Below are 17,131 nucleotides of genomic sequence, written 5' to 3'. Positions count from 1 at the left end.
GGTGAGAGACCAGAGGCTCAAACCAGGATACTTCTGCTTTGTATTAGGTGCACTTAACTTGCCCCTCCCCCCAGAAGGCTCTTGACAGAGGCATAGAGGGCTGGGGTTCTGGCCTCCACTCACCCTGGTCCAGAGCCAACCAACCTACTTTTCGGTAGTCTTGGAGATGACGGAGACCTCACAGGCAGAGGTGCCTTTGAAGGGCTACTTGAGATTTGCCAACAGCTCAGCTTTCAATAGGTAACACTGTCAGGATCTGTCAGCGACATACTTTGTGTAGATTGACTGACGCTGGCAGGCGAGAATTCTGCCATTGAGCCACCAATGCCATGCCGATGGGGTGACTCTGAAAGGGCATTCAAGCTGAGTGGGAGCCCGTTACTATTTCACTCTCCTGACAGCCTCTCTTCCTTCCTTCCTTCCTTCCTTCCTTCCTTCCTTCCTTCCTTCCTTTCTTTCTTTCCTTCTTTCTTTCCTTCTTTCTTTCTTTCTTTCTTTTTTTAAAGAAGGTAGAAAAAAAATAAACCCACTTATTACAGATTTTAGGCCGTGAAAGTAATATACCAGTGGTCCGGGAGGTGGCGCAGTGGATAAAGCACTGGACTCTCAAGCAAGAGGTCCTGAGTTCAGTCCTTGGCAGCACATGTGCCAAAGTGATGTCTGGTTTTTTTCTCTCCCACTTTTCTCACAAACAAATAAGATCTTAAGGGGAAAAAAGTGTTATTGAATAATCTGTGGCGTCTAAGAGTTCACGTGGAAAAAAAATTCTGATTCATGGTTCGATTCAGTGTCACTTGTCCTTTTCTTCTTTTCTGTTTTGAATTGGGCAGCTAGTGGTTAACAGGACAGTTGTTGGCACACAGATACAACTTCTCATCTCACCAAGATAGATGTCTATAAAACACTCTCACCCTCATATTAGGTCCATCATCGTGTATAGGAGCAGTGCTAGAGGACAGATTTTTAAAAGCCAACTTCTGAGCAGGAAAGCTAGCTGACCAGGTAGGATGGATGCCTGGCTATGCACACAGGCCAGGTTCAAACCCAGGCACCACACAAGAGGTGTTACGGCACCAGAGGAAGCTCTGGTGCTGTAGGATCTCTCCCTCTCTTTGTTTGTCTCTATCTGAATACAGCGGTGGCCAAAGGGGGGAGGGGCAGACGGTGGCACACCCACTTAAGCACACACATAGTCTGAAGTGCAAGGACACGGGCAAGGATCCAGGTTTGAGCCTCCACTCCCCACCTGCAGGAGGAAACCTTCACAAGCGGTGAAGCAGGTCTGTAGTTGCCCCTGTGCCCCTCTCCCTCTCTCCCCTCCCATCTCAGTTTCTCTCTGTCCTGTCCAATAAAATAGAAAAAAATAGCCTCCAGGAGCAGTGGATTCATAGCACTGGCACCAAGCCTTAGAGATAACCCTGGAGGCAAAAAAAAAAAAATAGTGAATTTGCACACGTGGGAGGGCCTGTCTGCAAAAACAGTGCAAATGAAAACAGAGACCTAACAAATAGCGATGGCTGAGACTCTGGGATGTGTACGTAACTGTTAGACATTTTTGCCAGTATGGTTTTCAAAAGCGTTTACATGTTATGACTCTGTGCTGTTGCTGAGAAAAATATTTCTGCGCTACGACTTCTGGCCACTTCATACCTGGCAGTTGACGAAAAGACTTATGTGAAATGATGAATCCAAGAAAGAAATCCAATAGCCTGAAAAATTCAAAATTACTGACATTTAAAAAATATTTTTAAAAGTGTTACTCCCAGTGCCTCATTCTGTTTCCTATCTGGCACCTGAGTAAATGTCAGTGATGTCCCCAGATCCACTGTGTGGCAGGCAAGGCTCTAATGGAGAGTTTGTTTAAGTCTCTTTCCCATTTGCCTTTCTGCGCCATGGATTTGACTTTCCTAAAAAGCAGACTAGCGCAGTTTTAAAGCATGCTGCTATCCAGCTCAAGTTGAATTTCAGATGATTCAGTTAGAAACTACAAAAGAACTACTTTCAACAAAAGCTTCTTAGCGGAACACAAACATCGGTGAAGTGGGAGCGTGGTACTTACCCTGCGGCCATAGTTTTACAGGGAAATAATTTGGAAGAGGAGTTAATCACAGGCTAAATCCCCCTAGGCCTCCTTACCCATCCATCAGGGTTTAAATGTGTGTAGTTTTCCTACAGTTGAATCGTGACTACACATCCCAGCTTTCTCTGCCTTCAATGAAAGGCAGGAGATGTCTGCTTAAGGAAGCTCTAGGGAGAAAGCTAGCAATAATATCACTCCGATAGCAAAAATCATCATAACAGCCCCCCCAAAATGGAGCCTCGTGTGTAAATCATAATTCCTCAGTGAGATTAAAGGTCAGATCTTTGGTTAAAATCAAGCATGTCATCATAGGAAAATAAAGAAGTTGATTTTTTTTTTGGGGGGGAACAACCTTTGAATAATAATTTGGTAATTCCAGTATATCTGCAACCATCTTTTCCTTTTTTGTCTATATAGTGCTCAAGTGTGGGGGCCTCCACTTCCGTTGGTATATATCTGAAAGCAAAGTTTATCTAAATGAGAAAATTAATTCTGCTCATTAAAAATTGAATGTCTGTGCTTAAAATTTTGTAAGTCCTCAAACTCACACAGAATAAAACTGCAAACAACTCTCTCTCTTGTCAATCACACTTGTTATCATGGGAGATAAGAGAATTAAACGGATTCCTTATTGGGCTTAAGTTTGCAAGGAAGTGGCAGCATTCAAGACCCCCCCCCAACCCCCCAACTCTGTCAGTACTTCTAAGGAATATATAAATATATATATTGCCACAGGAGATGAGTTGCTTAATGGCCTAGCTTGCCGACCTGCCATCACCGATTTAGCATTTAATTTCTAAATCGTGTTCTTCATCCCATGAGCTAAGTCATGAGGATGGGCTCGCTGACTACTAGGCTATGAATGTGAAGTCTTGGGTTTAGGTAACTTGAGGTACTTTGATTTCATTATGGCAGTTCCTCAACTACTTGTGGGATAAAACAAATGCTGAGACCCCCACTGAATTTCCGCAAGCTGAGTGAGCAGAAAATAAAGATAAGATGTCTTTCTATTTAAGAGCATGATGGTGTTTTAATTGTTGCAGCATTTGGCATGCCCAATGTACACGATCCTTGACATTCATATAATAACAGATGAAAGTTGTTTGGGATTTTTCTTTTATTTCCTAGTGTCCCTTTTCTTCTGGAACATTTTTCTCCTAACCCCCTGCCCCAACCCTAGCTCTCAACTCTTCTCTCATTTCTCCATCTTCTGTAGAGGGGGGAAAAACAAACAAACAAACAAAAACGCTGCAGTGAAGGTAGACATGTAAAAATACCGTGTCTCTATGCAGATTGGCCACGACTGCTTATTACCTCGCTCTGATGAACAGACCACCATCGTAGTGACAACTGATATAAGAGGCCTCCGGGGTAAAACAAAGGTTTACATATTACACAAGCAATTCCACTGTTTTCTACGCAGATTGCCAAGACAGTGAGAGTTGGCAGCCCACACTGAGTTTTAGGTTTGGGAGACTTGGATTGGAAGTGACTGCTGATTGTGAACCTTTTGATTTGGCATCTACCAACTACAAGCAACCTAGTTACCCAGCAAAGAATTCCCCACAGCACTTCAACTTGTCTCCCTGCTTTCCAAGATTACACACACAAATCACTTGACAAAAGTCTGTACGTAGATAACCACCGCACGAGACAATTGTCTTCTTCTAGTCCTTAAAGAGTTCCGCAGTGGGAAATGTTTTATAATCCTCTTTTGTGCAGTGGGCATGGAAGAGAAGAAAAGAGTTTGGGCAAAGATTACCCAGAAGAAAGAAGGGGACTCTTTGAGGGTTCCAGCGGAGACATAATAAAGAACATAATTAACTTCGCGATTCTTTGTGGTTTTCATTTGACTGCAGGGCGGAGATGAAAGAGGATTGCTAAGCCTTGCATTCCACCCCAATTACAAGAAGAATGGAAAGCTCTATGTGGCTTATACCACCAACCAAGAGCGGTGGGCTATCGGGCCTCATGACCACATTCTCAGAGTCGTGGAATACACAGTATCCAGGTACCACCAGCCTGCACCAGGCACCAGGATCTCAACTCACATTTTCTTATCGTGGCTTCTCGAGCTTTGGTCCAGGCACCTTCATGGGTAATCACCCTTCAGGTGGCAGTGATCAGTCATTCTTGGACTATTATCATAGCGTTTATCTTGATAGAATATTTTGAATTGGCTTAACGTTGGTTTACAAGATTATAAGATTTTAAGAGTTGGGGCTGAGCAATGGCAGATCCTGTGGAGCACAAATAAGCATGCACAAGGACCCGGGTTCAAGCCCTCAGGCCCCACCTGGGGAGGTGGGGAGCTTCATAAGTGCTAAAGCAGCACTGCAGGTGTCTGTCTCTCTCTTTGTCTGTCTCTGCCTTCCTTCTTGAATTCTCTCTGTCTCCCTCTAATAAATAACATAAATAGATAAAATATACAAGGAAAACATTTTTAAAGTTGAATTTTCTGCGTACATGTTAATATGCATGTGTACAACCCACCCACTGCCTCTAACACTGCCAGCTGTCACGGCGGTTGGAACCCTCCATAGTGGCAATTATGAAATCATAGCCTCCATCCTATTAACGGCATATATATATATATATATATATATATATATATATATATATATATATATATATATATATTCTTTTTATTATTTATATATTTTATTTATTATTGGATAGGGACAGGAACTGAGAGGATAAGAGGAGGTAGAGAAGGAAAGAGACAGAGACATCTACAGCTCTACTTGGGAGGCTTTCCCACTGCAGGTGGGGACCAGAGGCTTGAACCTGGGTCCTTGGGCACTGTAATGCATGCACTTAACCAGGTGTGCCACTGCCTGGCCCCCAGCCCAGATGTGTTTTATAGGGAGAACTGAGAGAATGGTGGCTTCTGCACTTTCCCTGCATGGCCTTTCCATGTCATTGCTGGTCCCCAAGCTTAGAGAAGATCCCCTTTTTCTGATAGTTTTCCCTCAAGCCAAACAAGAGACTTGTCTCATGATCCCCTGTCCCCTGGGCCAGACTCCCTCCTATGTGCTGCTCATTTGTGGAGGCTTCTTCTCACAGTTGGAATAATGGTGCTTTCCTTCCCTCCTCACGATGCAGGAAAAACCCCCACCAGGCGGACCCCAGGACAGCCCGGGTGTTCCTAGAGGTGGCGGAACTCCATCGGAAACACCTGGGAGGCCAGCTGTTCTTTGGCCTTGACGGCTTTTTGTATGTCATCCTCGGGGATGGGATGATCACTCTGGACGACATGGAAGAGATGGACGGACTAAGGTGAGCACCACCGTCTGACAGCTCCCTCTCTAGGCCCACACGGGGGACATGCCGGGAGCGTGGGGCAGAGTAGCGAGTTAAAGACCATCTGTGAGCGCCGGGGAGATAGCTCACTCAGGAGGGCATGTGCTTTGTCATGATGTGCCCAGCCCAGGTTCGAACCCCTGTCTCACATGGGAGGTGCTAGGAAACCTGGGAAAGCTCCTATACTGTGTGCCTCTCCCTCTCTGTGTGCCTCTCTCCATGAAGAGTCAAAGCAGAGGAATCATGAGTGAACAGGGGATAACTATGTTTGATTCACATCACACTGGTGCAGTCTGCCCCTTGGGGCCTCCGTGTCTGCAGGCATAAAATAGAGAGGGACTCACGGGTAGGCTGGTGTCATATTGCTAGGTCAGTAGAGCTCCATGTCCTCAGACCGTGAGGGTTTGTGCTGTGCACCTGTGGACCAAGGTGGCCCCATGGAGGCTTGGGACTCAAATACCTGGACATGTGAAAATAAAGAGATCAGATGCTCAATATGACTGAGCACAGAACTTAACATGTCTGAAGCCCCTGGTCCCAGGTTCGATTCCCAGCACTGCTGTGAGCCAGAGCTCAACAGTGTTGTGGTATGTCTCCCTCTCTCTCTGAAGCCCCTGGTCCCAGGTTCGATTCCCAGCACTGCTGTGAGCCAGAGCTCAACAGTGTCTCTCTCTCTCTCTCTCTCTCTCTCTCTCTCGTTCAGAAATCACAAGCTCTTTAACAAGAAGAGCAGTCTGCCAGTGCAGGCCGCTTCAGCCTTCGTGGGGCTGTGTCTTGCTGTTGCAATTTGTCTGAAAACTAACAGGCCTTGGTTTCATTCCCCATGGTTGAAACTGCAACTTTAATCCATTTTTCCCCCTCAGATAAGGAGATGAAACTTTTTTTTTTCCTGCAGAGCTGGGATGTCAGGCAGGCACATGTCACCTCTCCCAGGTCATTATATTCTTTATTTTTAAAAAAATTATTAATATTGAGATAGAGTAAATAGAGACATCACAGCACTGGAGCTTCCCCTAGTGTCGCAGCACCCCTCCGTGTGGCACAAGGCACACATCCTACCTGCTGGCCCTGGGTGAATTATATATATATTTTATTTATTCAATTTTAATGACAGAGAGTCACACACAAAGAAATAGAGAGAGAGAAAGACCAAAACACTGCTTAGTTCTGCTTTATGGTGGTGCTGGGGATTAAAACTGGGACCTTGGAGCCTCAGACATAAAAGTATTTTGCATAAACATTATATTGTCTCCCAGCCCTCTCCCCTCCCTCCCTCCCTCCCTCCTTCCCTCCTTCCTTTCTTTCTCTCTCTCTTTCTTTCTCTCTCTCTCCCTCTCTTTCTCCCTTTCTCTTTCTTTCTCTCTTTCTCTCCCTCTCTTTATTTCTCTCTCTCTTTCTCTCTTTCTTTCTTTCTTTCTTTCTCTCTCTTTCTTTCTTTCTTTCTTTCATTCCTTCCTATTAATGGGGGAAAGAGAGAGAGAGAGAGAGGGAACCAAGGTATCACTCTGGCATGTGCAGTGCCAGGGATAAAACTCAGAACCTCAGACTTGAGCATCTGTGCTCTGCCCGTGGCACTGCCTGAGCCTCGTGCACAGAGCACACTCCCAGGTTGGCTCAGGTGAACAGAGCCCCCAGCAGAAAGCACTCACCGGTGACTCCGTATCTCAGTGACTTCACAGGCTCCGTGCTGCGGCTGGACGTAGACACCGACCAATGTGCCGCGCCCTACTCCATCCCGAGGAGCAACCCGCACTTCAACAGCACCAACCAGCCGCCCGAGGTGTTTGCCCATGGGCTGCATGACCCCGGAAGGTGAGACCTTGTGCTGGCCTCTGCAGGCCCCGGGGGCGGGCTGGTACTCAGGAGGGACAAGGGATCAGAGGGCACGTCGCGACACAGAGCAGCCATAAGCCTTGTCCGAGATGGTGCCCCCCTCCCCAAACACACACACACCTGCTCCTTATCCAAAGGCTCCTCTTGGCTTGAAGCAGCTTGCGCAAGGGAGGTTAGACAAGGAGCAGGGCAGATGTCTGCAGTTTGCAGGGTTATTTTTAGCCGAACACTCTTGGAGAAGTGTAGTGATGAAGACTTCAAGCTGGACCGTTCAGAGCCTCAGCAAACCTTTTGATTTAGATTCAATGTAATTTACTGAAGCCAGTGCTTTAACTGGTCTCCTTAAGCCTCTTTCTAAATGTAAATTCCCATACCCCTTCGATAGCAATGGAGGTGGTGACAGCTTCCTTGCCAGGACAAAGATCACTACGTGAAGTAGGCTGGGTGGTGGCTCATCCAGTAGATCACATACTACCATGTGCATGGACCTGGGTTCAAGCCCCTGACCCCCACATGCAGAGAAGTTTCACTTGCTATAGTACTGAGCTGCAGGTGTCTCTCCTTCTCTCTGTTTCTGTCTGCCTCTCACCCTCTATTAAGAACAAAGGCCCCCTGGAACACTGGAGATATGCAAGCACTGAACCCCAACCATAACCCTAGTGACCAAAAAAAAATTTTATATATATATATATATATATATATATTGGCTGGGTGGCACACCTGGTTGAACACACATATTACAATGTGCAAGGTTGTGGTTCAAGCCCCTCCACCCCCACCTGCAGGAGGAGAGATTCGAGAGAGGTGAAGCAGGGCTGCAGGTGTCTTTCTCCCTCTCTATGCCCCCCCCCCGCCAATTTCTGGCTGTCTCTATCCAATAAATAAATGAATTAATTAATTAAATAAAAATAATAACAACAGTAGTCATAGATGGAGCCCCAAAATACAGCAGCCAGTGCGCCTGGTGGGCTTCAGTAAACCAGTTCTCCTTAGCTTAGCTTCACTTCTTGATACCATCACACCCGTTTGTAAAGAATTCAGCCAAATATTAACCATTTTGAGTTGATTTTTACAAGTGCTAAAGCAGTTCATATTGACTGTTTATTGTGAACTAACTGTAGGGAGTACCAGGAAATAAGTAGAGTGGGGGGGGGTAAGAATACCCGGAAGCAGAATATAGCATTTCTCTGGAGAAACCTCCCCCAATCTGTGGACTTGTTATTCCTTCTAAGGGATATCTGGCCACATTCATTCATTTACAAGCTAAGTTATTATTGCTATTTAATGTTTATTGAGTGTTCACTATGTGCAAGGTGAGTATTTCTCGAACTTTTTATTTTTATAATCCCTCCTGCCCTTCATCTCCACCCCATCAAAGCCCAAGTCTACAGTTCATTTCCTTTTTGGCATCTCGGGCAGATCTTAAAATCCAAGCGGCAGGGACTACTTAAGGTGGGCTCAGGATGTGGAGGAAACCCTCACATTCCATTCTTCCAGCTCAGAACGCACAGATACCACCAAAGGCAGCACTTTGAAGTCCACCAGCCTGAGTCACCAGCAGCGCCCTGGCACTGCCATGCCACCTCCCCAGGGGGTGGGAGGATGCTGAGGAGGGGTGAGGCTCCCGGCTGCCTCACCTCCCAGAGAGCTGAAGGAGAGAATTGGCTCCCTCCAAGAGGGCCTCTCCAGCAGAGGGAGGTTTAGTCATGCAGAAAGCAGCTAACACAATCACTGTGTTGGAGGAAAGCTGACTTTGACCAAGTACCCTGGTGTAAAGTGCTGGGCTAAGTATCTTGCACGCAGGAGCTCATGTCTGCCTCTTGTCAGTACTCTTGGAGAGCTGGAATGAGGTACCCCCCAAGACTTTAATATATATTTATTATTGGATAAAGAGGGATAAGGGGAAGTAGAAGAGAACCAAGCGCTTGAACCTGGGTCGTTATGCATTGTAACATGTGTGCTCAATCATGTGTGCCAATGCCTACCCCCCCAAGACTTTAAATGTTGAAATCTTTACTTTTCAGTGAAACAGAGAAGTGTCATAGTGTCACTCTGCATATGTAATGCCAGGGGTCCAAGTCTTATGCCCTACCCACTGTGCCACCTCCCTGGCTGCAACTGATTTTTACAGCAGCTTTAATTTTGCAGCGAGAATGAGCAGACATACAAAGGCCTCCCACCAGCCCTCTATCATTTCCTGAACTGTTTGTTGTAACTGATGAACCTGTGTTGACACCTGTCTGTCACCAAAGCTCACAGATTATAGTAGCGGCCCTTCTGGGTGGGGTGAGTTTTGTGTACTTGGGCGAGAGATACATAGTAGCTGTTTCCACCACTTATCTTACAGGCTCCTTCTCACAGTCAGACTTTGTTTTTTGCAAAACAAAAGGATTGGGTGCTGGGCGTTGGCGCAGCGAGTTAAGCGCACGTGGTATGAAGTGCAAGGACCGGCACAAGTATCCCGATTCCTTGATGCACATACACAAATACACACACAGGTTCATGCACACACAGGCACAAATGCAAAGGGGAAAAAAACATGTGAGAAGAGCCGCGTGATTGTTGGGGGAGCTGGGGTTGAGCCAGAGCTAGGCATCCTCTTACCTGCAGCACCACTTTGGAAGACCTTGTCCTTTCTTCCAGACTTAGACACAGACCGAACTCTTTTTCCCCAGTCACACTTTCTCCATGCTCCAGAGCAAAGTCTACACACAGCTGTTCTCAACCTGCAGGAGTCTAGTTCCCCTCAGAGCAGGCCCAAGTCCTGAGCCCTGCCAGGCATCACAGTTTGTGTGCAAACTGAGGTAAAGGGCAGAATCAAGGGACTGTCATCACAGAACCACTAGCCCATCTCCGGCAGGTCAGGTTTATAACTTCCCCATTAGGAATGGGATCCTTCTGAGCCCACTGGAGATCCTTTTTTTGCTTTTGTTTTGTTTGATTCATTGTTGCTGTGGTTTCAATAGCTGTTATATGGCTCTAATGTTTCTTGCTCTGCAGGCCCTGCTCTGAGATTTACTTGTTTTCTGATTTACTTAAAAGTCTGTCCAGGGCACAGGGTAGATAGCATAATGGTTATGCAAACAGACTCTCATGCCTGAGACTCCAAAGTCTCAGCTTCAATCCCCTGCACCACTGTAAGCCAGAGCTGAGCAGTGCTCGGGTTAAATTTAAAAAAAAAAAATGTCGGTCCAGATAGGTCCGGATGCTTTGCTTTGGTTTTTAAATCATTTGCATATTTTGTAGGACTGAAATACTGATTCTCAACAGGATGCTTTTCCCCCCACCCCCTCCACTTCGCTCCCCCAAGAGGACATCTGCTGATGTCTAGAAAGTATTCTGGTTTTCACCAGTTGGGAAGAGGAATCAGGCTACTGATATCTTGTAGGTAGAGGGCAGAGAGGCAGTTAACTTTCTGGAATGTTTGGGACAGTTCTCCTTCTTAACTCCCCCATTAACCAACAAACCAACAAGCAAACAAAACAATCCTCTGGTCCAGAAGGTGGAGAACCCCAGAGCAGAGCAAGACAACTCCCCCCACCCGCCCATTTGTGAGAACTTCAGTAGTTCAGCTCCATTCCTCTCCTGACCCAAGCATTCAATAATATTGACTCATCTATTCCTGGCTTTGAACGAAGTGGCAGAAATGCAGTGGTAAAGAAGTTAGAAACGGGCGCCACCATCCAGATTGCAGACAATGTTTAAGCCCCAGACATATCCCCACCTGAGTTGAGAGGTGAACATGAAATCGAGAGTCCATGTTAAAGACCTCAGTGGTTGAAGGTGCCCCATGCTATTACATTCCCCACATGAGCCCACACTTTGCTGTTAGAGCTGCCTGACCCTGAGAATGGAGCAAATGCAAAAAAGAAACACAGAGCCAGCATCACACTATAGTGCTTGTTATAGATTCGAGTTGCTACTGCTTTTGATTGTTAACCATTTTACTGGTGGATGGCGTGTCATGTTGAAGAGATTTATCAGCATTTTAAGCCAGAGTGGCACATTCACAATGAAAAGAGGTGGCAAAGGCAGATAAGAAATCTCCCTCAGCTCCCTAAGTTTCTGCAGAGCAGACAGATCCACCAGTGTCCCCTTCCATAGTCTCCTCAGCATCCAGACTAAACAGCCCACAGGATGCAGGTCAGCCCACAAAGGATGCCTCCATTGGGGTTCGCCCTCCTGAGTTTGGTGAGGGCTTTCTGGACAGAGATGAATGGGCGTCTCTTTTTTGTTATGCAGATGTGCTGTGGACAGACAACCCACTGATGTAAACATCAACCTGACAATACTTTGTTCAGACTCCAATGGAAAGAACAGGTCATCTGCCAGGATCCTGCAGATTATAAAGGGGAAAGACTATGGTACGTGCAGCATAGTTTTAATTTTGTTGTTGTTGTTTTAGTAAATTAATTGAAGGGGAAAGGGTTTCTGCTAAAAAGAAACGCTTGGGAAATCATGCAAAGCTTGGCCTCATGGTGGTGAAGGAGGCAGCTGCTGCTGTTGGAATGGGCTGGAGGTTCTTACAAGCCCTCGGGGTTCCATCTGGTTAATTACCTTCCCCCTGGATTGAATGGTGCTCTGTAGGTCTCCCCCAAGTTCATAGATCCTCAGAAGTTCATAGCTTATATTTTACTCATCTGTGAATCAAGATGAATGACGTCTATTTATGTGACACATAAGGGAGAACTTGTCTTACCATCTTATGTCGGGGGGCGGAGGGGAACAAGTGTTAAAGCAAAGACACTTCTCCACACCGACGCACTGGGCTCTGCAAATAGGAAAATGGTGTGTTTCCAATGAGAATGTAACCTTAAAGGTGTTTATTTTAGAGAAAACAAAGTAATAGACTTATAAAAACATGTTGCTTACTCACGTCACACAAATGGGACACTGAGATGTTATTTTTAATAGTGTGATTACTGGAGTATTCAGAAATGCATATAAAAATAAGATTGGATAATAGTGAAGTCTAAAAAGCCTTAATACTTTGCAGTGTTTTAAAGTATTGACTCCTTGTGGAGGAAGCAATATATCACATATTATTATGGCTTAGGAACATGGTGGATTGAGATTATTAAATTGATGGCTTTTTCTATTTACCCATTCAATAGAGATATTTATTCAGCACCAGGAGTGAAGCAGCTGTGTTAGTTCATGTGGTAGCCAGTTTTTGCTTTTTTTTTTTAAGATATTCGTGTGTGTGTGTGTGTGTGTGTGTGTGTGTGTGTGTGTGTATCTTATAAAAGCCAAACCAAAGAATAATGTGGTTTGAAAGAAAAATCTAATGAGTCACTAGCTTGATGGAATTTTGGCAACATTTACACATTAAACTAGATTCTATAATCACATTAATTGAGGCTCAGCTGAAACTGGTTACAGTATTCACAGCCCAACAGTATGTTTTAAAAACATATCTATAGAATCCTTTCACCGTCTGTGTGTGTGTGTGCATGTGTGTGTGTGCGTAAAGTTACAGGATGCATACTTAAAAATCTTACAGTTCTGTCCGTTATAACTCAATAAAGTAGATAACCCCAACCACCCCCTCTCCGTAACCACATTCATGGCACTGACCCCATGCCAGTCCCTGCAGTGAGCACTTTACAAACTGTGCTCATTTCCCTGACAGATCGGCCCTGTGTGACATGTTGTGTTATGGGTTGTGATGTGCACGTGAAGAAACAGAGACACAAAGCTCTCCACTGTCCTGCAGCCTCAAGTGGCTGGGTGGAGACTTGAACCTAGGCAGCTGACTAGAGCTCATAACCTTCTTCATGTGCTCATGCTGCTTCTCAGCAGCCTGCTAATTCGCAGTGTGCCTCTTCTGCTGTAGGTTTTGTTTGGTAATAATACATTTACCATCAACTCATGGGAGGAGGGGTGGGGCAGACTAATGATGACTGCCTTGCCACTAGTGCCTTTGCCTAAAACACCGCCTGTTGGTAATAATGTGTCTGACGTTAAACACACAGAAAGTCATTCAGATTAATTTGCAGCTGCCTTTAGCTTGCTTCCCGTTGGGATCGGCACACACACACTTGAATGACACACGTGGGAATATTGGGATCCCTGACAATGAGCACGTTCATTTAGGAGCAATGGCTGAGATAGGCTCTGTCTGCCACACAATTTGAGAAACTAAACTAATGACACTACCTGAGTAAAGACAGAGCTTTTCCAACTGATAATGTGATTTATTTACCTATTTATTTTTTTTTTTACAAAAGCATTGCTCAGTTCTGGTTTCTGGGATGCAGGGGATTGAACTTGGGGTCTCAGAGAGACGCCAAGCATGAGCATCGTTTTGCATCACCATTGTGCTGCTATCTCCCCTGCATGAATGAGGCCCCTGGCTTGATTCTCAGCAATGCGTATGCCATAGCTGAATGGTGCTCTGGATTCTCTCCCTGTCTCTGGAGAAATAATCAATTTTAAAGAGAAATTGACTGCACTCTACTTTTATTATCAGTGAAGTATGAACTGTTAACATTTGATATAACTTGAGATCAGTCTGGCTCATCTTACCCAAATATATGCAGAAGCATATTAAATCTATGCAGAATTTTAAAATTCCATGTTATGGGGAAAAAATCAAGTATGGGGGCTGGTCAAGCACACACATTACCAGGCTCAAAGGTCCAGGTTCGAGCCACTGCTCCCCACCTGCTGTGGGCTTGCTTCACAAGTGGTAAAACAAGTCTGTGTTTCTTTCACTCTACCTCCCCCTTTCCTCTCAACTCCTCTCTGTCTTATCTAATAAAGACAGAAAGAAAAAGAAGGAGAAAGAAAGAGAGAAAGCAAGAAAGGAAGGAAGGAAGGAAGGAAGGAAGGAAGGAAGGAAGGAAGGAAGGAAGAAAGAAAGGAAGAAAGAAAGAAAGGAAGAAAGAAAGAAAGAGAGAGAGAAAGGAAGAAGTGGCTGCTGGGAGAAGTGGATTCACAGTGCCAGCACCAAGCCCCGGTGATAACCCTAGTGAAAGGTGCATTAGAAACTTCAAGTCTTGGGGCCGAGTGGTGGCGCACCTGGTTGAGCACACGTGTTACAATGTGCAAGGACCCAGGACTGAGCCCCTGGTCCCAATGCTGCAGGTCTCTCTCTCTCTCTCTCTCTCTCTCTCTCTCCCTTCTCCCTCAATGTTTGGCTGTCTCTATCCAATAAATAAATAAAAATAGTAAAAAAAATTTTCAAAGTCTTATTAGTTTAAAGTCTATTTGTTCTAAGGCCGAAAACCATGGTTCCCCAAATTCCCCAGTTGTTATGCCATGGAGATTTTGGTTTATCTTGGAAATTGTAAGAATATCACCCTAGATCTGCAGCAAGGACCCCTCTTGTGTGATAAGTTCCAGAGTCAGAGTTAATGACTGTAATAATTGCTGCCAGGCCTATCTCATTTTGATTTTATGAACATGTTTCCTTTGACCTTATGCTGTGTTTCTTCCTTTGCAGAAAGCGAGCCCTCCCTTTTAGAATTCAAGCCCTTCAGTAACGGGCCTTTGGTTGGTGGCTTTGTTTACCGAGGCTGCCAGTCAGAAAGGCTGTATGGAAGTTACGTGTTTGGAGACCGGAACGGGTACGTTTCCCCACACTGTTGTTTTAAATGCCAAGGACACATATTATTGATTAGCTGGCAGGCTGCCACAGATCATTCAAACGATCCTCTCCCCTTGGGGTTCAGATTTAGGACACACACATTTTATTTTTCAGTTCCTTCTTTCCCTGTAGAACCCTAGTCTGATATTTTCATTAGTAAGCATTATAAGAGACACTTTAGAACAGACTAAATCAAGTTCATAAAAACAACTCTTCAGGGCAGAGGAGTCTTTAGATGGGCTTGGTATATAACATCCAGGGTCTTCCCTTCTTCCCCCTTGCTTTCTGTGAGTTGTGTCAACATTTTCTAAATTGTCTAGAGAGGTTAAGATTTAAAAGAAAAGGAAAAAAAACAACAACAAATTATCTGGACTTTTTGGTGACAAAACTTCCACTTGCCAAAGTAAAGGAATTCAGTGACATTCAGTGTTAGCTGAAATTTCTGACGTCATGTTGTGGCTGGCTGTAAGAAACTCTACAGTGAGATTCAAGTGTAGAATCTCATTTCCCAAGACTGGCATTCAGGCATATGACACAGCGGATATGCTTGGTTGCTAAAAGGAACTAGCAAAGTGTACTGACCCCATCATCTTCCCCTCTGTCCTCTCTCTCTCTCTTTCTATCTCTCTCTCTCTCTCATTAATAAATAGCCCCGCTTGGAATCTAGTCCTGGAGAGGAAGTAACATTCTCTGGATGAAGGGGAGGGCTTTTCTCCTACTCAGGTACTTTCAGTGTCTTCCACCAAATGAAACACTCTCTTTAAGACCTATTCTCCCCGCGTGGGAATTTCAGAGTACTGACACGCAGTATGGGCTCGATTTCCTTCCCCTCATCCTTATTAGAAGCCAGGTCCATGGCACAAAACGTACTTATTGTGAGTTTGATTCTGAACATTTCCTTCTCTCTCTTTTTCTCTAGCAAAAGTATGTTATCACGGTAGGGTCATGGTGGTTTTTTGTTCGTTTGCTTGTTTTGCAGGAACTTCTTGACTCTCCAACAAAGTCCCGTGAGCAAACAATGGCAGGAGAAGCCACTCTGTCTTGGCAACAGTGGCTCTTGTCGAGGTTACTTTGCAGGCCATCTCCTGGGATTTGGAGAAGATGAACTAGGTATTGGACAAATGGTCTGTTGAGTTCTGTTCTCCCTCCTTGCCTCGTAGGCTCTGTTCTGCCATGAAGCAGTAGAAGAATCTCCCCCTCTGTCTGTTAGAAACATAACACACTATAAAGATGATCTGCTGTAGAAATTAGGGCTCAACTGCGTGTTATCATCCAGGGACCATTTACCTGGGGGAGAGTGGTCATGTGACTGTATTTCCACTTCAGACAAACCAAAGTAACATAGCAGGGAAGGGGGAGGTAGCAACAAAAGAAATTTCTGAGTCCTGTGGACTGAGAAAAAGCTTGGGTGTCTAGAAGCCTTTCTCCAAAGAACCCGAGTCATTTTTTATTATTATACATTTTTTAATTATCTGTATGTATTTATTGGATAGAGACAGCCAGAAATTGAGATGAAAGGGGGGGATAGGGAGAAAGAGAGACACCTGCAACACTGCTTCAGCACTCACAAAGCTTTCCCCCTGCAGGTAGAGACTGGGGGCTCAGACCCAGGTCCTTGCACACTATAATATGAGCGCTCAACCAGGTGCGCCACCGCCCAGCCCCGTGCTTCATGTGTTCTATTTGTAATTTCCACACATCTCTGTTTCTGGAAACACATTAAATGGCTCTTGCGTTATCCTCTTTGCTAATTTGCAACTTTTTGCCCATTGGGCCATTAAATTTGTACAAGAACTTTTGTCCAGGAGGACACTTAGAGAGCCCTTTCCATTAGGGTAGAAACAACTTTCTTCCTTCTGATATGGAGGCAGCACACATAGACCTGTTGGCAAGCTGCAAAATGGATGCATCCTGAACAGGCAAAAAGGAGGCTGGAAATAGAATATCAATGACCAAGGCCTCGAAAGGCTACTCGTTTTAAGCTACAAGGATAAATGGCTCCTTCAAAACATCCAGCCAAACCAGGGTTATTATTCTCCCTTTGCCTTGCAGGTCAATTTCTAGGTTAAGAAGAAAGAACCCTATATCCCACTTAAATCAGAATAGTTTCTCTAAATGTGCAGATTTAGTTTTCCTACCATCAGATGGCAAATTCAGCAGAAATAGTTACACTTGCTTCACCTGGGTTATCAAGGGCCTCACAGATTCCTGGATGATGACACGTCTTTCAGAACCACGAGAATATAATGATTCACAGGAGAGACATCCAATCTGTTCTTTTCTTCTCACAGCAATGAGAACATCTTACAAGTACTTTTCTCTTG

At 45.0% G+C, this 17,131-nt stretch overlaps 1 protein-coding gene across 1 annotated transcript in view; it reads left to right on the top strand.

The window, feature by feature from the left end:
• HHIP (hedgehog interacting protein) overlaps nucleotides 1-17,131 on the top strand; it is a 92,665-nt gene that overhangs the window by 53,997 nt on the left and 21,537 nt on the right. The window contains exons 5-10 of the mRNA XM_016190298.2: nucleotides 3,940-4,091; nucleotides 5,186-5,359; nucleotides 7,052-7,195; nucleotides 11,459-11,580; nucleotides 14,664-14,787; nucleotides 15,787-15,917. Of these exons, the coding sequence (XP_016045784.2) occupies nucleotides 3,940-4,091; nucleotides 5,186-5,359; nucleotides 7,052-7,195; nucleotides 11,459-11,580; nucleotides 14,664-14,787; nucleotides 15,787-15,917 (847 nt within the window). The remainder of the gene's footprint in view (nucleotides 1-3,939; nucleotides 4,092-5,185; nucleotides 5,360-7,051; nucleotides 7,196-11,458; nucleotides 11,581-14,663; nucleotides 14,788-15,786; nucleotides 15,918-17,131) is intronic.

Source organism: Erinaceus europaeus, chromosome 19 (genome assembly GCF_950295315.1).
Source record: "Erinaceus europaeus chromosome 19, mEriEur2.1, whole genome shotgun sequence".
NCBI lineage: Eukaryota > Metazoa > Chordata > Mammalia > Eulipotyphla > Erinaceidae > Erinaceus > Erinaceus europaeus.
The sequence above is the reverse complement of the archived record's forward strand: the minus strand, read 5'-3'. Positions and strand labels throughout refer to the sequence as shown.